This window comes from Lacerta agilis, chromosome 11 (assembly GCF_009819535.1).
Source record: "Lacerta agilis isolate rLacAgi1 chromosome 11, rLacAgi1.pri, whole genome shotgun sequence".
Taxonomy (NCBI): Eukaryota; Metazoa; Chordata; class Lepidosauria; order Squamata; family Lacertidae; genus Lacerta; species Lacerta agilis.
Genome location: NC_046322.1, coordinates 59,822,785 through 59,842,656, shown reverse-complemented (window position 1 = coordinate 59,842,656; position 19,872 = coordinate 59,822,785). Strand labels below are relative to the sequence as shown.

Sequence of the window (19,872 nt, the reverse complement as noted above, 5' to 3'; positions counted from 1 at the left end):
ATGGTGACGGTATTGAATATGGTAATTCACAAAGACCAAGCCGACTTTTTGCCATCAAGACAAATGAAAAACAGCATCAGAAATATCTTGAATATAATTGAATACATGGAAAAAAGGAGGGAGAAGAAGCAGAAATCCTGTTTTTAGATGCAGAAAAGGCCTTTGATAACGTTTTATGGATCTTCATAACAAAGATTCTAGACTATATGGACTTTGGACTGGCCTTTACAAATGCTATTAAGGCAATATACAGAGAACAAAGAGCAAACATAATTATTAACAAAAACATCACTGACAAATTTCAAATCAACAAAGGTACAAGACAAAGATGTCCCTTATTTCCATTACTATTTAATTTGGTATTGGAAGTACCGGTACATCTTACAAGAAAGATTAGGGAGAAGGAGAGAATAAAAGGCACACAGATTGGACAGAGAACTTATAAAATTAAGGCCTTTGCAAACGACGTAGTAATAACAGTAGCGATCCCATTGATAGGTTTACCAATAGCACTGGAAGCTTTCACAACATTTGGCAATCTAGCGGGATTCTGTATTAATAAAAAACCAAAAGTTAACTCAGAATATAAACAATCAAACAGAGAGAGAACTGGAAAATGACCTAGGAATCAAAATGGAATGAAAAATTAAATACTTAGGAATATGAATTGCATCCAAAAATCTGAATCTATTTCAAGATAATTATAATAGAGTGTGGACTGAAATAATAAAAAAAGACTTTTAAAAATGGAAGTGAATGAATTTGTCTTTTGGGCAGGATTCTGTAGTTAAAATGAATGTCCTCCCCAAAAGTATATTTTTATTCCAATCACTACTGGTGATATCCAACACTAACTGCTTCACAAAATGGAAAAAGGATATACTAAACTTTTTATTGCAAAGAAGAAGAAAAAAACCAAGGATCAAATTCAAAATATTAATAGATGAGAAGCACAGAGGGAGGTTTGCTGTCCCAGATCTGAAATTTTATTATGAAGTAGCCTGCCTAAGGTGGATGAAGGAGTGGATCAAATTGAAGGATAGAAATGTGCTGGACACATTACTCATGCCATCCATAGATCAGGAGCTGACCTGATCTTTGGATGGCATGAGTACCTTTGTTATGAGAAAACTAGGGTGCACAGAGGATTTTTAAATCACATGATTAGAAGGAATCTATATAAGGTTTGGATGAGGCACAAATTATGGAATTCAATAATGAACTTTCGGCATCTTACCAAATTAGAGAAAATGCAGTATAGATGATATTTGGCACTGATTAAGCTAAAATGTACCCAAAAAATCAAAAGTGTGCTGGAAATGTTTAGATGTAGAGGATTCCTTCCTTCCTTCATTTATTTATTTATGGAAGCATTTCTTCTAAGTGTAATTGGGAATGAATTACCTAAGAAAGCCCACAACCTATTTTTATATGCAACAGCAGCAGCAAGATAGTATATGGAAGATATTGGAAATTAAGAGAAATCCCAAGGAAAGAACAATGGCAATACAAACTAACAAACTAACAAACTAGGAAACAAAATAGGAAATTCTTTCCAGTAGCACCTTAGAGACCAACTGAGTTTGTTCTTGGTATGAGCTTTCGTGTGCATGCACACTTCTTCAGATACATGCACACGAAAGCTCATACCAAGAACAAACTCAGTTGGTCTCTAAGGTGCTACTGGAAAGAATTTCCTATTTTGTTTCCTATTTGTTTCGACTATGGCAGACCAACACGGCTACCCACCTGTAACAAACTAACAGTATGATATCTAAACAAGACAATAAAGTGACGAGGAGTGAGTGGGAGCACCTAGGGGAATATTTACAAAAATTGGACCTCAAAGTAGGGGTTACTTTGTGACATTATAAGATAAGAGTGTGTGGAAAATTGAGTGAAGGAACTAATGCAGGCATAGGCAAACTCAGCCCTCCAGATGTTTTGGGACTAAATTCCCATCATCCCTGAGTCCTGTTAGCTAGGGATCATGGGAGTTGTAGTCCCAAAATATCTGGAGGGCCAAGTTTGCCTATGCCTGAACTAATGTATATCCAGCAAAATAAGATGTATAAAGAACTGTCCTGAAATGCTGGGTGGGAAATCAAATAGATTTATTGTATATGGTATGGAAAAGAAGATGTAACTGAAAAACTGAAAAAACATAATAATAATAATAATAATAATAATAATAATAATAATAATAATAATACAGAATTAAAAACAACTAAAAAAACTTACAGTCACAGGAATATGTGGGACACCTCAGTTCCAAACAGTGAAACAACAAAGAATGGAAGTCATGGGAGAAAACTGTCTTTTCTTAGCCAAGGTTTATATAAAAACTTTATTCTAGGCTTCCCTTTATGAAAGACTTCCAATAGCATCATTTGACAACACATCAGTTTTTTTGTTTGTAAAGATGGCACATTTCCCCCTTCTCCTGCTTCCCATCCAGGTTGTGCAGTGGCCTTTTAAACGCAAGGAAGGTTCTGAAGCATCACGTGAAGCTGGGCCTCGGCACAGGTGAGCCATTGACTCCATAGCTGCTTATTTTGGAAACACTGCACTGAAAGACTCACAAGCATCTTCACGTGGAACATCTGCTAACAAAAAGCCACACTCCTCCACAGTTTGCTTATTGAATAGAGATTTTAAAAGCATTTAAAGTTTAAAAAAGGAACAAAACCCCTGATGGAGTGATACTCATAGAGTGTCTCTCTCCGTCTGTCTGCAGGCAGGAATTCTGGGTTATAACCAAGGCTGCTCAACAGGCTTCTGTTCATATCTGCTCCATAACATAGCTGTGCCATGCTAAGGACCCTCTGTGTGATTACCCACACACATATATTTAATGGAACTCATGTTTTCACCTGAAGACTGTTCCTTCCAGGCTATGCTTTTAATTTTCTGTTCTATTTCAGATGTTGCTGGTGGCTACTCAGCCTCTATGCTTGATGCTATCAGAAAGGCAATTATGGTATCTAACATCATTCGTATTAACAAGGAGGATGAAACATGCCTAACTCTCAAGGAAGTTTTCCAACTAGCAACTCTTGGAGGGAGCCAAGGTAATGAAGCTCTTCTTCTTTTACTTCTCTACCCTAGAATGCACAGCTGTCAAAATTTTGGTTTATCAAGGAGCTACTTGTGCAAAGTTAGATGCAAGACACATTTCCCCCCTCATATTCTAAATTGACAAGATTTCCTTCTGGCTGTCTGATAATATGAATATCTCAAAATTTGAATTTCATATTTGATACTTGATTTTGTTCTGAATGAATTTTCCATTTTGAACTTAGGGCTTCTGCATGCTCATGCTTGAGTGCTCAGATTTTTGGTGAGAAGAGCTGTGTTTTAGGGGAATAAGTTGATGTTTAAAAGGTAAAGGTAAAGGGACCCCTGACCATTAGGTCCAGTCGCGAATGACTCTGGGGTTGCGGCGCTCATCTCACTTTACTGGCCAAGGGAGCCGGCGTACAGATTCCAGGTCATGTGGCCAGCATGACTAAGCCGCTTCTGGTGAACCAGAGCAGCGCACAGAAAGGCCATTTATCTTCCCGCCTATTTATCTGCTTGCACTTTGACGTGCTTTCGAACTGCTAGGTTGGCAGGAGCAGGGACCGAGCAACAGGAGCTCACCCCGTCGCAGGGATTCGAACCGCCGACCTTCTGATCAGCAAGCCCTAGGCTCTGTGGTTTAGACCACAGCGCCACCCGCGTGGCTTAGTGTGATGTAAAGCCATGACATGGAAACTATCCCCTGTCTTCTCAGGTCTATTCATCTAGGTGAAAAATTGTGGTATTTGCTCATCTCAATTGCAACACAGGATACAAATTTCTCAGTGGTGTCAAACGTGAATTACATGTTAGATGCCGCCTAAAATAGCATTAGCTTTTTTTGCTGCTGCATCACACTGTTGATTCATGTTAAGCTTGTGGTCCACCAAGACCCCTAGATCCTTTTTACATGTAAAGTAAAGTAAAGTAAAGTAAAGTAAAGTAAAGTAAAGTAAAGTAAAGTAAAGTAAAGTAAAGTAAGCCAGGTGTCCTCCATGCTATAGTTGTGCATCTGGTTCTTTCTGCCTAAGTACAGAACCCGACATTTGTCCCTATTGAAATTCATTTTGTTCTTTTGGGCCCAGTTTTCCAATCTGTTAAGGTCATTTTGAATTCTGATTCTGTCTTCTGTGGCATTAGCTACCCCTCCCAGTTTAGTGTCATCTGCAAATTTGATGAGCATCGCCTCAATACTTTCATCCAAGTCATTTATAAAGACGTTAAACAACAACAGGCCCAGGACAGAACCATGTGGCACCCCACTTGCCACTTTTTTCCAGGATGACGAGGAACCATTAATGAGTACTCTTTGGGTTTGGTCAGTCAACCAGCTACAAATCTACCTAACAGTTACCGCGTTCAACCCACATTTTACCAGCTTCCTCCAAAGAATATCACAGGGAACGTTATCAAGTGCCTTACTGAAATCAATATACACTATGTCTACAGCATTTCCCTGATCCACCAAGTTTGTAATTCCATAAAAAATAGAAATCAGATTGGTCTGGCATTAGTTATTTTTGAGAAACCCATGCTGAGTCTTAGTAATCACAGCACCCTTTTCTAAATGCTCACAGACCAACTGTTGAACTATCTGTTCTAGGACCTTCTCTGGTATTGATACCAAGTTCACTGGTTGATAGTTATCTGGGTCTTCCTTTCCCTCCTTTTTGAAGATGTGGATAACATTTGCCCACCTCCAGTCTGTAGGGACCTCAACTGTTCTCCAAGAATTCTCAAAGATAATTCTCAAAAATAAAGGCTCTGAAATTTCATCTGCAAGCTTCTTTAGTACCCTTGGATGCAGGTTATAAGGCCCTGAAGATCTGAATTCATTTAAAGTAGCTAGGTGTTCCCTTAATATCTATTTTCCTATCTTGGGCTGCAGGTCCCTCCTTACATCCAGGGCCGTCTTAAGCTTATCTAGCGCCCTGGTTCAAAGATTCCTCCGGCGCCCCCCCCTTTTCCAGAGTTGTCAACCCAGCCAGGACCATCTTTAGCATATGAGGTGTGGGGTGTAAAGATCCGCCCAGCACCCTCCCCACCATATACTCCTGCTACCCAGATGGCTCCAAAGGAGAAGCAGTAAGGAGCCCACGGGCTGAGGGATCGGCTAGAACTTTTTGCCAGACTCCCCAGGATGAGTCTGGAAGGTCAGACGATGCAGGAGCGGGGTTTAAGGGGAGGGAGGAAAGGAAAGCAAAAGTTATCGCCCGCCCCCCAAGCCAGCACGCTCTCTCTCTCAGCACGAAGAGGAGGAGGAGGCAGCTGTCAGTTGCTGCCGCAGCAAACGCTGAGCAACGGAAGGGGAAAGGACACGGCTGCTAATTCATTCCTAGCCGCGATCTGAGCAAACACAGCAACCGAAAACACAAGACAAATGGGTGGGCAGTAAGACCCTGAGGCAGAGGCAGGAAAGCTGCACACTGCAGCTGTGTGCAGGGGGAAGAGCTGTGTCTTAGAGGGAAGAGGGATCGGCCTCTCCGCTCGCCTCCCTCCCGCTCTGGCCGCCCCTCAGGAGGGGGGTGGGCGAGCGGGGGATGAGGGGCGTGGCGCTGGAGCAGCGCTGGGCTTTGCGTGCCTTTCCAGCGCTCCAGCTGGGGCTTGGGGAGGCGAGGGCAGCTGGCTTGCGAGCGCCCGCCCGCCCACCTGCGGGGGCGGGTTGGGGAGGGGGCGCCCGGTATGCCGACGGGCTCGCGGGGGCGCCCCTGCCCAGCGCCCTGGCGCACCGCGCCACCAGCCCCTATGGATGAGACGGCTCTGCTTACATCATTTATTCTGTTATCACCAGGTTGGGCATCACTTTCCTTTTGGGTGAAGACAGAGGCAAAGTAGGTGCTAAGTATTTCCGCCTTTTCTCTGTCACCCAATAGCATTTCTCTGTGTTCCCCACACAGAGATCCTACCACTTGCTTATTCTTCCTTTTGCTTCAGACATAGCCGAAGAAACCTTTTAAAAATTATTTTAACCTCTTACCACCCTCTTGTGTTTAATGTGAAAACTGCACTAAAGATACCACTGAAAAAAATAACACACTGCCATGCTGACAATATCTTTGTTGTTGTTCAGTCGTTCAGTCGTGTCCGACTCTTCGTGACCCCATGGACCAGAGCACGCCAGGCACGCCTATCCTTCACTGCCTCCCGCAGTTTGGCCAAACTCATGTTAGTAGCTTCGAGAACACTGTCCAACCATCTCATCCTCTGTCGTCCCCTTCTCCTTGTGCCCTCCATCTTTCCCAACATCAGGGTCTTTTCTAGGGAGTCTTCTCTTCTCATGAGGTGGCCAAAGTACTGGAGCCTCAACTTCAGGATCTGTCCTTCTAGTGAGCACTCGGGGCTGATTTCTTTGAGAATGGATAGGTTTGATCTTCTTGCAGTCCATGGGACTCTCAAGAGTCTCCTCCAGCACCATAATTCAAAAGCATCAATTCTTCGGCGATCAGCCTTCTTTATGGTCCAGCTCTCACTTCCATACATTACTACTGGGAAAACCATAGCTTTAACTATACGGACCTTTGTCGGCAAGGTGATGTCTTTGCTTTTTAAGATGTTGTCTAGGTTTGTCATTGCTTTTCTCCCAAGAAGCAGGCGTCTTCTAATTTCGTGACTGCTGTCACCATCTGCAGTGATCATGGAACCCAAGAAAGTGAAATCTCTCACTGCCTCCATTTCTTCCCCTTCTATTTGCCAGGAGGTGATGGGACCAGTGGCCAGGATCTTAGTTTTTTTGATGTTGAGCTTCAGACCATATTTAGCGCTCTCCTCTTTCACCTTCATTAAAAGGTTCTTTAATTCCTCCTCACTTTCTGCCATCAGGGTAGTATCATCAGCATATCTGAGGTTGTTGATATTTTTTCCGGCAATCTTAATTCCGGTTGGGGATTCATCCAGTCCAGCCTTTCGCATGATGAATTCTGCATATAAGTTAAATAAGCAGGGAGACAATATACAGCCTTGTCGTACTCCTTTCCCAATTTTGAACCAATCAGTTGTTCCATATCCAGTTCTAACTGTAGCTTCTTGTCCCACATAGAGATTTCTCAGGAGACAAATGAGGTGATCCGGCACTCCCATTTCTTTAAGAACTTGCCATAGTTTGCTGTGGTCGACACAGTCAAATGCTTTTGCGTAGTCAATGAAGCAGAAGTAGATGTTTTTCTGGAACTCTCTAGCTTTCTCCATAATCCAGCGCATGTTTGCAATTTGGTCTCTGGTTCCTCTGCCCCTTCGAAATCCAGCTTGCACTTCTGGGAGTTCTCGGTCCACATACTGCTTAAGCCTGCCTTGTAGAATTTTAAGCATAACCTTGCTAGCGTGTGAAATGAGTGCAATTGTGCGGTGGTTGGAGCATTCTTTGGCACTGCCCTTCTTTGGGATTGGGATGTAGACTGATCTTCTCCAATCCTCTGGCCACTGCTGAGTTTTCCAAATTTGCTGGCATATTGAGTGTAGCACCTTAACAGCATCATCTTTTAAAATTTTAAATAGTTCAGCTGGAATATCATCACTTCCACTGGCCTTGTTGTTAGCGAGGCTTTCTAAGGCCCATTTGACTTCACTCTCCAGGATGTCTGGCTCAAGGTCAGCAACCACATTACCTGGGGTGTATGAGACCTCCATATCTTTCTGGTATAATTCCTCTGTGTATTCTTGCCACCTCTTCTTGATGTCTTCTGCTTCTGTTAGGTCCTTTCCACTTTTGTCCTTAATTGTGGTAATCTTTGTACGAAATCTTCCTTTCATATCTCCAATTTTCTTGAACAAATCTCTGGTTTTTCCCATTCTGTTATTTTCCTCTATTTCTTTCCTCTCTATTTCTTTGCATTGCTCGTTTAGAAAGGCCCTCTTGTCTCTCCTTGCTATTCTTTGGAAATCTGCATTCAATTTCCTGTATCTTTCACGATCTCCCTCGCATTTTGCTTGCCTTCTCTCCCCCGCTATTTGTAAGGCCTCATTGGACAGCCACTTTGCTTTCTTGCATTTCTTTTTCATTGGGATGGTTTTCGTTGCTGTCTCCTGTATAATGTTACGAGCCTCCATCCACAGTTCTTCAGGTACTCTATCCACCAAATCTAAATCCTTGAAGAACTGTGGATGGAGGCTCGTAACATTATACAGGAGACAGCAACGAAAACCATCCCAATGAAAAAGAAATGCAAGAAAGCAAAGTGGCTGTCCAATGAGGCCTTACAAATAGCGGGGGAGAGAAGGCAAGCAAAATGCGAGGGAATTTGTAAGACAATAAATTATGCAATTTGTAAGACAATAAATTATGTGGTGTTGCATTTTATGCTGAGGTATAATAAATAATATTTATTGCATATAAGAACTGGAAAACAAATGAAATATCCTTTGATTACCAAACATCTCCCAAGACTTAACTATTTTTTATATTTTAAAGCCTAGCAATACCAGTGTTAACGTTGATGAGTGTCGTGCAAACCATGTTTCTTGAAGTCAGATTACAATAGTTATTATTTTACAGTACTGTATATATAAATTAAATGCTTGATGGAACTACCTTGGTCTCGATTTATAAATAGCTTTCAGTACCTGAATTCCATTCAAATATTCTGAAATGATCAATCTTTCCAAGCTATTTATAAAGGTAGGTAGACAAGAATCTACTCACATATTTTCATAATAGGGATCTCCATTTCACTGCCCATTATGTCAGGAATAAATAGGACTAAAGCAAGTTGCATTCATAGGAAGTGCTAAGAAAAAACTCACTCAGAAAGATGATCCTGTTTGCAAACAGGATGAAGGAGAGGACTAGACAAGGGGAAATCCACAAAAAAACAAGCTCTCAGACAAGTGTTTCTTTCCACACACAGAGAGAGACACAAAGACCCAACCATCCCTTGCAGCAGGCAGGGTCAATCTGGAGAAATGGGAGGGCTCCTCCCCTCTGGAAAGTACATGGCAAGCTGAAGACCCAGCTTGTCTCCAGTAAGGAGGGTCATCCTATCAGGAATGGCGTCCCCCTCCATCTGTTAAAGTAGCCTTTCCCAGTGGGAAAGAGCGCTGCTTTTGAGATGTGTCCTTGGGCTTATGGTACTAAATATAATATCCTACTATATAATAAAATAGTTCCATATCCACTTCTCTCTCTCTCTCTCTCTCTCTCTCTCTCTGGAACTTGGGGAAGTGTAGTGCAGTGTTGCTGTTCCATCACAGTCCACTTAGCTCTATCAAGTAACTCTGCATGTTGTCCTGTAGCTAGAAGTGTGGCTAGGTGAGCCTCAAGTTGCTGCACCTTCTCTTCCAGCAAGACAACCAGCTTGCACTTGCTACAAGTGTGCTGTTGCATGCTCTCCGTGGCACAGGTGTTGCAGGTCACTGCAGCAGCTCACTCGCCTTCCATATCTCTTGGTCCTTTGCACACTGAGAGACAATACTCTGGGCCTCCCCCTTAAATTCCCCCTCTAAACACCCTCACAAACACCCACATTTCTGAGCAACCAGAAGCTGCAATAAGCTACCGTAAGTTGGACTGCTGCCAGCTGCTAACTCCTCCTCAGCTCACTTCCTCATTCAGCCTGACTTCCTCTCAGCAGTAGCTCCTCCCCCTCAGATCATGTGCTCCAGCAGAACCCTCAGCCACAGCCTCAGGCCTGCAATCAATCAAGCTTCTAAACAGCTCATTCAAGCCTGAATCCCTAAGGCACAAACTCCCTCTCTTCAGTCTCCTCCAGCAATCCTTGCAAACACTTGTTTGCGAGTCCTGTGAGCTCCCAGAAGCTGCAATACTCTATTCTGAATTCCCAGCCTTGTTTGCTGAAGATGAGGAATTAGATGCTGGGGTCATGGCAGTCAGCTAAACGTCGTAAAACCATAACTGATGTAAATCTACACTGTTGGTTTGGCCTTTGAGATGAAGAGGAACTGTGCAAGTCTCTTAGAAGGTGAATTGTATTGTGTTTTAATTTAAACCCGTTACAATGCAAAGTTATATTCATAGCATTTGCATCAGTATAGTAAAATAAAGCTAAATAGAAAAATTAATTTTCAATAATATTCTCTGTCTATCCATCTGTCACCATCACCATCGTAATACAGAGGTGGGCAGGCTTCAGGCTTGCTGGATCTTTTTTTGTTTTGTTTTAAACAAACACCTAGAACCAAAGATCTACAAATCAGAGCCACATGGAAAAAAACATACTGGGTGCCTCAGAGCACATTCTTAGCCTAGGGTTTTGTTTTCTGTGCTAGAACTGAGGTGAGCTCACAGTTCTTTAACACAAAAGTCCATTGCTGCTTAGTTTTTTTCATCTTCACAGCCTGATACAGACAGGAAAAGTAATTTTGTTGATTCTGCTGTTCAACAGTTGGGAGTCAGAAGCCCTTTTTGATCTACCAGTAGAGCCCGATCTACCTTATGACCCCCACCCCCCCCCCGCTCTGATCCATGTATATTCCATTGACCTTCACTTCTGCTATATTTCCTAACATAAATGCTATAACTGTTTTCTTCCCATTGCAAGTTATCATACTTGCAACTTATTGAATCAAATGTTTGTTTGTAGGTTTTCTATGAAAGAGAAAAGAGTAATTTGTTATTTAAATTTCTTTCATAGCCCTTGGGCTAGATACTGTGATTGGAAACTTTGAAGTTGGCAAAGAATTTGATGCACTGCTTATCAACACCAAAGCTTCAGACAGTCCTTTCGAGCTGTTCACTTGTGATGCTTTTGAGGTAATTGAACAATGTGTTGTAGAAATACGCTGACCATGTTTGGAGGAACCCATTTTAGGCCAGTGGGCTGCACTTTGTGGCTTTCTGGCTGCTTCATATCTGTGGATTATTGGCAACCCTTATACAAGATGCTTGCTGCTCACCACAGTGACAGCCTAGAATTTGTGGGTTAGGCTTCTACCCAACGGAATTATGGCTAAGGAATTTCCTTTGTTCCATTTAATATCGATTAATTAAATGGCTTGGATCCAGGAATGTCTTGCATGAACAGGAAAGCACTACCACTTGCACATGGCAGCCACACTGAATTACTCACTTCTAAAACCAATAAATTCTTGTTAAAAAAAATAAAAAATGAATTACTCACTTCTAAACCATTCTACAACCCATGACCCATGCCATTCTAGGGTGCCTGGTTACCTTCAAGAGTGGCTTTTGGAGGGAATGTAATGGTGCTAGGAGAAACCAGCAAAACCCTGTTGCATGAATAGAGTTGTGCTTAATTGAGCCCGGTTTGGCGGGGAAGGGCGGGGTATAAATAAAAATTTATTATTACTATTATTATTATTATTATTATTATTATTAATTGTCTCTGGATCCAACCCATTGTCTGCAGAAGATTCCTATTGGAAAACTGACAAAAAACTGGATTAGTTCATTTCAGGCAATATTATTTCCAAAGGCCCGAGTTATAAAGCGTTGTTTTGGCTCCCATTGCAGCATGGTGCCCAGTGTTACCACTGCGGTCGCACCACCATGAACCACCTCTGAATAGGATAATATGGCAGTGTAAGAAACAATTGAATAAAAGGTATCTGCAGCAGAGGATTGCTGAATGTAATTTTTCAACATTCTATAATATTCTTCATTCTCACACGTCTTTAAAGTAAATAGCTATGTTGGATCTGGATTTTGCTTTTAATATGTTAATATTGCCTAGTTTTTTTAAAGGCTACTATTAGTCTTTCTATCTTGCTGCTTTAATTACAAAGGAGGAACTGCTTTTGAATAATTGTTTCTTCTCCCATATTTTTAGGATATGATCCAGAAATTCCTATATCTGGGTATGTATCAGTTCTTGCTATGCAGATGTTTTCATCTAATTGCAAAACAAGTATCTTTCTGCTACAAGTGTTGAAGGTGCTCTTTTTGTTAAAACTTTCTTTCAAAATGTAATATTTTATTTATTTTTATATGGTTAAATTTAGCCTATTGAAATCTATTAATTGTACTGTAATTGATTTCAATAGGCATTATTGAATGTCTGTACATGGGGAATTACACTTGTGTTTCCCAGTGCTTTAATGGAAATAGGTTTGTCACACATCACCATCCAGTCAGTATCAGTTTGTCTATTCAACAAGGTGATATTGTGTGTGTGTGTGTGTGTGTGTGTGTGTAATTTCTGCTCTGCACATGGCAACTTGCTTTGCTTCCAAAGGCCTCCTTGCCTACATATGTTAGCATTGTACATCACTGCGTGTAGGAAAGCTGATTAACACACATGGGTGCCTGTGCAAATCTGCAGGGACAGGATGCATGCACAGAATAAGATGCTCATATGCATTGTCTTATGCCAGGGGTCAGCAGCCTTTTTCAGCCATGGGCCAGTCCACTGTCCCTCAGACCATGTGGGGGGCCAGACTATATTTTGAAAAAAAATATGAACAAATTCCTATGCTCCACACATAACCCAGAGATGCATTTTAAATAAAAGCACACATTCTACTCATATAAAAACACCAGGCAGGCCCCACAAATAACCCAGAGATGCATTTTAAATAAAAGGACACATTCTACTCATGTAAAAACACGCTGATTCCCAGACCGTCTGCGGGGCGGATTTAAAAGGTGATTGGGCCGGATCCGGCCCGTGGGCCTTAGGTTGCCTACCCCTGTCTTATGCATTTGCTGTTGCTTTGCCTTAGTGTGTTTGTAGGTACACATTCCCATTCATCCCCGAATGTCATCATACACTGTGTGGTAGTCCTGCACAGTGGCGGAGGAAGGGGGTGTGGGCTGCCCCGAGTGTCATCACTGAGGGGGGTGACAACATGACAAAAATATGAGTGTTTTTTTTAAAGGGCTCACCAAACTTTCGTTCGGTCAACAAACGTAACGAATTGCAGCTGCCATGCCCAAGCCACGTGTCTCTCCTGGGAGTGACGTGGTGGCTTGGGCACCTCCAGGCTCCACGCAGCCTGAAATGGCAGCGTGGAGATTGTGTCTGCCCACCGCATCATCTCCCTCAGCCACCCTACAGCTAATGGGGAGGGGTGGAGAGGCTCCACGCAGTGTGCCCGCCCCCATGGGTGGCTCACCCCACGCCCGGCTGCAGGACGTGCACACTGCACCACACACCCAAGCAGCTAGCTGCGCTGCTGGTCCTGCACACAGTTTGTATCCACTTGTTGCTAGTTGCAAGCAATACCTTTTTACATGGATTATTTCTGGATTGGGGCCAGAATGTTTTCTAACAAATAACTCACTTTTCTAGGTTCTACACAGAAATGAACAGTTATTGTGCTATTTTTTCTTAATCCATTCAGAGGACTAGAAAGCTAATGAGCTGCTGTTCAAATTCAGTTGCTGGGTGGGCAGGAAAAGTAGGATGAAACAGCAATGTAAGAGGTGTATAGGTTTTACCAGATTTCTGCTAATCAAGAAATAGTATAGCCCTCTTCAGGTATTAAGATTTGGTTACATTGCCATGTTAGGTAGGCCAGAGGCAAGCAGTGAAGTTAATTCTTTATTCAAGAAAACAGAGAAACAGAAACCTACAGCAAGACTGGCTCCGGTAAAGCAGTTGCCAGGACTGACGATCTGTGCCTCCCACTTCCCCCTGAGTCTCCTCTCAGTTGGGCTGTTTCCCCAGCCATCTGAAACTCCCTTTCTGCCCTTGAAGACACAGGAGGAGGGGAGCTGAATACAGTAGGACTGGCTGGCTCCTGTGAATCTGTTGCAGCCTCAGCCCCCACCTCCTCCTCAGCTGCCTGCCCTACATGTGCAGTGCTTTCTGCCTCTTCTTCCTCTCTCTCACTCAAGCCTGTTGCATGTTAAACATCCAACCGTTCTCTCCCCCTCCCCTCTGACCTGTCTTCAGTGTCCCACCCCCACTCCCCTGGCTCTGAGCCTTCTTTTTCTGAGGCTTCCCTAGGGGTTTCTCCAGCCTTCTACCACTCCTCCCCGTCCAGTCTGTCCCTGACAAGCAGTGAGCAAAGAACTGCTGCTTTAACACTCCCCATGTGCTCTTTTGGTGCTTTCAATTGCACTCCTTGCTCTGCTTTAAATGTGATTGTGGCAGGCTCAGATTTGAAGATGTCTCCACTGCCATCCATATACTTTAGGCCATAGTAATGAAAGTGGGTGAAATGTTTCATTCACCTAAAAGTCCCTAGTTCGATCCCAAGTTTCAGCACCAAAAATAAATATGAAAAGTGTTTCATTGAAATTTCACAAAGTTTTAATTTCTCATTACCCCAAATTTCCTGACCACTTTTGTTACACGAACCATGTTTCCTCCTTCCCTCTGGGGCTGGCATCACAGACTATTACCGTATTTTTCAGTCCATAAGGCGCTCCGGACCACAAGACGCACTTGTTTTTTAAAGGGGAAAAACCAGGAAAAAATATTTTCCTGGTTTTCCTCCTCTAAAAAACACGGAGGGGAGCGCTGGAGGGGAAGCCCCTTCTCCCTTCACAGCGGCTCATCCCCTCTTCCTTAAAGGGACATGGGGACGAGGGGAGAAGGTTTCTCCCCTCCTCCCCATGTCCCTTTAAAGCAACAGGGGATAAGCCTGCTTTTGGCGTCGGGGCGCAGGGTGGTGGAGAAAGCAGCAGCATCCCTGCTGTTTCCTCCACAATCCCATGCCTTGCACCGATCCCAAAAGCCTGCTTTTGGGATTGGCGGGCAGCGCGTGGGGTGGTGGAGGAAATCCTCTACCAACCTCCCTGCCGCCCACCGATCCCAAAAGCAGGCATCGCAGCTGCCTCCCCCCACCTCCCGCCGAATACGGCGGGAGATGGGGGGAGGCAGCAGAGATGTTGGTGGATCGTGCTAGCAGCTCCGTGAATGGAGCTGCTGGCACGATCCACCAACATCCCCTTCGCTTCCCGCCGCCTCCCCCCATCCCCCGTCGCGTTCGGCGGGACGTGGGGGGAGGCGGCGGAGGTGTTGGTGGATCGTGCTAGCAGCTCCGTGAATGGAGCTGCTGGCACGATCCACCAACATCCCCTTCGTTTCCCGCCGCCTCCCCCCATCCCCCGTCGCGTTCGGCGGGACGTGGGGGGAGGCGGCGGAGGTGTTGGTGGATCGTGCTAGCAGCTCCGTGAATGGAGCTGCTGGCACGATCCACCAACATCCCCTTCGCTTCCCGCTGCCTCCCCCCATCCCCCGTCGCGTTCGGCGGGACGTGGGGGGAGGCGGCGGAGGTGTTGGTGGATCGTGCTAGCAGCTCCGTGAATGGAGCTGCTGGCACGATCCACCAACATCCCCTTCGCTTCCCGCCGCCTCCCCCCATCCCCCGTCGCGTTCGGCGGGACGTGGGGGGAGGCGGCGGAGGTGTTGGTGGATTGTGCTAGCAGCTCCGTGAATGGAGCTGCTGGCACGATCCACCAACATCCCCTTCGCTTCCCGCCGCCTCCCCCATCCCCCGTCGCGTTCGGCGGGACGTGGGGGGAGGCGGCGAAGGTGTTGGTGGATCGTGCTAGCAGCTCCGTGAATGGAGCTGCTGGCACGATCCACCAGCATCCCCTTCGCTTCCCGCCGCCTCCCCCCATCCCCCGTCGCGTTCGGCGGGAGGTCGGGGGAAGCAGCGGAGATGTTGCTGGATCATGCTAGCAGCTCCGCTCGCCGAAAGAAGCTTCTTTCGGTGAACGGAGGTGCTGGCATGATCCACCAACACCTCCGCCGCCTCCCCCCACGTCCCGCCGAACGCGACGGGGGATGTGGGGAGGCAGTGGGAGCGAAGCCTTCGCTCCATAAGGCGCACAGCGATTTTCCCTTCCATTTTAGGAGGGAAAAAGTGCGTCTTATGGAGCGTAAAATACGGTATTTCCTCCTCTATGAAAACCAATGAGAGTAACCTGAGAGTAGACTGAGTAATAGGTACAGCAAGTGTGAATACTGTTGTACCACCCTCCTGATGCCCCCAAAAGGTGAGGAACTTGGGGGATAGCTTCTTGGCCCTAGCTTCCTTTTGGAGGAGAGATCATTGGAGATTTAGGGTGTTTTTATGATACTTGATTTTGTTCATAAATAAGCATGTAGGTAGAGGGACACAGCATAGGACTTATCAGGGAGTTTATCCACTGCCTCACATCAGATCCCCAGAGAGTGACACACAGCACCCCAAGATGCTTTTAATCATCAGCTAATTCTCTGCTTCCCTCTACAAAAAAGCAAAACCCTGCAATTTCTTTCACACACTTCAGATCAGTCCTACCCTGTGCTGGGGATAATGGAGATGTGTCACCTTCCCAGGATTTCTTCTACTGGGAAAGCATCAATCACCCATCCTGAGTAATTAGCCAACAAACTCCCTTACAATTAACCTCCATAAAGAGATGTCCCCTTAACATTTGGGGTAATCACTAAACAAGTTGCCGGCAAAAGAGATGGCCAGGAGAACATTCATAACAGTGGGGGGGGTTAATGTGCCCCCCTTCTCTGTGCACTTGGGAAATTACTAGTATAAACTAAGTCCAGGTGTCAAGTTCAGTTCTTGGAAGCATGTGAATCTGTACATAATTCAGCTACATGGTGTGTTTGTGTCCTTAGAAAAATATCGATATCAAGGCTGACGGAACAGATTGCATACATCTCTTTCATCTTTCTGATTTCAGGTGATGACAGGAATATTGAAGAAGTTTATGTGGCTGGCAGATTGGTGGTGCCATTTTCAAGCTCTGTCTAAAGTTAGATCCTCTTGCTGCAAAATGCTCTGCTGGTAACTCTATAGCTTGGAATAATTGGGTGAAAATGGGGTGCCTCGTTGTGAAGCCATGCTCATTTATGTTTCTGATTTGCACAAAAGAAACCAATTACACATCAGATAAAAAAAGTATTGTGCCAATAATGTATGAGAGAGAGAGAGGCCACAAAGATCTAAAGTAAAAGCAAAGTTGTCTGTGGAAAAAACTCTGACATAAAGAAGAATCTACAGATACAGTCATAGTACACATACCTCAAGTACACATTGAGGTAAATTTATGATTTTAAATGTTTATTCCATAAATTTTTAGGCATCTTATTATAAAATATTAAGAGGATTTCAATGAGAGCCCTACCATACTTTGGTATGGGGTTGGGGGGTGTTGATGATTCCCCACACTCCCCACCCCAAAAAATCTGCATCCCTCATGGACATCAATCCTACTTCAACATTCAGGTGACACATTTCAGGGGAACAGTGCACTGCACATTGAAGGGGACTGGAAATGCTCTGGTGTGTAAACAGAACACTGGACTTTTTGGATCCTGGTCATTGTTTATAAATATGTTTCAAGCAAAGCAAAGTATAATTCTTAACAAAGCCTAAACCCATTCAATTCATCTCTGATGACATTAAACAATACACAGGAATTATTTGGGGAATGGGGTAGAAAATTGAGCACAGATACACTTTTATCTCAATTTGCTCAACCATCCTTTCAAGCCATTTTTGTGTTATTTTTTTGCATTTTTAAATGTCTTTTCCATCCATCCCCTGAAAAGCACTTTTACTGAAGGCTCTAAGGCCAACATAAAGATCATGTTCTGCTGACTTATTTCCTTCTCATTAGCACACTGCTAGATATTTGTGAATGCAATTATTACCATAAACCTTGTTTGAACAAGCAGTTGCATCAGGACTGATGGGGAGCCACACATTCACACCCTGCCTCAGTTTCCAAATTGCTTCAAATATAAGCACATGCTTCAACACCAAAATCAGGGGGGTGCGAGTCATTCTTCCACACAGGGCTCCAAGCTGAGGGGGCACAAGATTGAGAAGATCCATAACGGGGCACCAAATTTCGGCCTAGCACAGGGCACCATATTACAAAAGATTACCAAAGTCCACCCCTGCATGCTTAATTTTAAAACAATACTAAGGCTGGCTTTAATATTAGACAGGATGACACAGCCTGTCTCAAGTGAAAGATTTTGCTGTTATTCTAAAAGGCAGTGAATAGTCAATTATTTAGTTTATTTAGTATAGCTTTGCCACCATGGGGCATTTCTTGGGTTTTAGGCCTCAGGCACCACAATGTCCTGTAACACTTTCTTTTTTAATGCATGCTTATAGACTGGGACAAGTTTAATAGGGTCTTATTAGAGAAATTAATGTGAATAATTATCATCTTCTTCTTTGGCGATCACTTGTAGCTGAGTAAGATTGTCTTCCATAAACACGGTTTTAACAGTGAGTCTGTAAGTGACTGTGGAAGCCAATTCTGGACCCACACGTCCTTCCACAGTGGGGACATTGGTTTCCGGGTGAGAGTTGATCATGGTGTGGATTTGCCAAGCGTGCCTTCCTCTTAGCACGTTTTCTCCTTGCGTCCTGAGTTAGAGTGTCTTCAAAGCCCGTGACACCTTTTAATAATATAATATAATAATAATATTTATTGCGGTCCAACAACCCATAACATGGATTCAGAATAAAATACAGTTTCATACAGACAACCCCCCAGGGAAGGGAAACCGAAGCATTATTTGTTTAGTCCTGAGTATGTTAATATTTGATTCGTATGACTACTGAAAGAAACTTAGCCACGGCCACTGTGATATCATTGGACTTGTCGTCCAGAAGATATTTGGTACAGTAGCAGTGGCGTACGAAGTGGGAGGTGGAGGGGGCAGGCCGCCCCGGGTGCCACTCTGGGGGGGAGGTTGACAAGATGGCCCCTGCCTCCCCCCAGCTGTAGAGCGGCCGAGGGCTCACACAGTCAGTATGGGCGCCGCTTATGTGGCGTCCGTATGGGCTAGCACTCTCTCGTGTTGTCCATACGGGCGACCGTATGGGCTGCCGTGTGTATGTACTCCGTATGGATGTTGCACGTGCGTCACAGGGTGGTTCGTCCCGCCCCAGGGGCTGGAGAGGGTTCCCCTGCCACTGTATAATAGGCTTCAGATTGACCCAGCTGATTTGCCAATAGTGGTTTAATCAATTGTTCCCTAGCTTGATCATATTGTCTGCAGTGCAATAAAATATGCCACATGCAGTCGATGTCTTGAGAGCATTGTTGTTGTTCAGTCGTTCAGTCGTGTCCGACTCTTCGTGACCCCATGGACCAGAGTACGCCAGGCACGCCTATCCTTCACTGCCTCTCGCAGTTTGGCCAAACTCATGTTAGTAGCTTCAAGAACACTGTCCAACCATCTCATCCTCTGTCGTCCCCTTCTCCTTGTGCCCTCCATCTTTCCCAACATCAGGGTCTTTTCTAGGGATTCTTCTCTTCTCATGAGGTGGCCAAAGTACTGGAGCCTCAACTTCAGGATCTGTCCTTCTAGTGAGTACTCAGGGCTGATTTCTTTGAGAATGGATAGGTTTGATCTTCTTGCAGTCCACGGGACTCTCAAGAGTCTCTTCCAGCACCATAATTCAAAAGCATCAATTCTACGGCGATCAGCCTTCTTTATGGTCCAGCTCTCACTTCCATACATTACTACTGGGAAAACCATAGCTTTAACTATACGGACTTTTGTCGGCAAGGTGATGTCTTTGCTTTTTAAGATGCTGTCTAGGTTTGTCATTGCTTTTCTCCCAAGAAGCAGGCGTCTTCTGATTTCGTGACTGCTGTCACCATCTGCAGTGATCATGGAACCCAAGAAAGTGAAATCTCTCACTGCCTCCATTTCTTCCCCTTCTATTTGCCAGGAGGTGATGGGACCAGTGGCCATGATCTTAGTTTTTTTGATGTTGAGCTTCAGACCATATTTTGCGCTCTCTTCTTTCACCCTCATTAAAAGGTTCTTCAATTCTTCCTCACTTTCTGCCATCAAGGTAGTATCATCAGCATATCTGAGGTTGTTGATATTTTTTCCGGCAATCTTAATTCCGGTTGGGGATTCATCCAGTCCAGCCTTTCGCATGATATATTCTGCATATAAGTTAAATAAGCAA

The 19,872-nt window shown here is 44.3% G+C and overlaps 1 protein-coding gene across 1 annotated transcript in view; it reads left to right on the top strand.

The window, feature by feature from the left end:
* The window catches only part of GDA (guanine deaminase), a 35,644-nt gene extending 18,219 nt beyond the window's left edge, over positions 1 to 17,425 (top strand). The window contains exons 9-13 of the mRNA XM_033164434.1: positions 2,459 to 2,526; positions 2,925 to 3,071; positions 10,644 to 10,762; positions 11,799 to 11,826; positions 16,607 to 17,425. Coding sequence (XP_033020325.1) covers positions 2,459 to 2,526; positions 2,925 to 3,071; positions 10,644 to 10,762; positions 11,799 to 11,826; positions 16,607 to 16,677 — 433 coding nt within the window. The 3' untranslated portion in view covers positions 16,678 to 17,425. The remainder of the gene's footprint in view (positions 1 to 2,458; positions 2,527 to 2,924; positions 3,072 to 10,643; positions 10,763 to 11,798; positions 11,827 to 16,606) is intronic.
* The last annotated feature ends 2,447 nt before the right edge of the window (positions 17,426 to 19,872 follow it).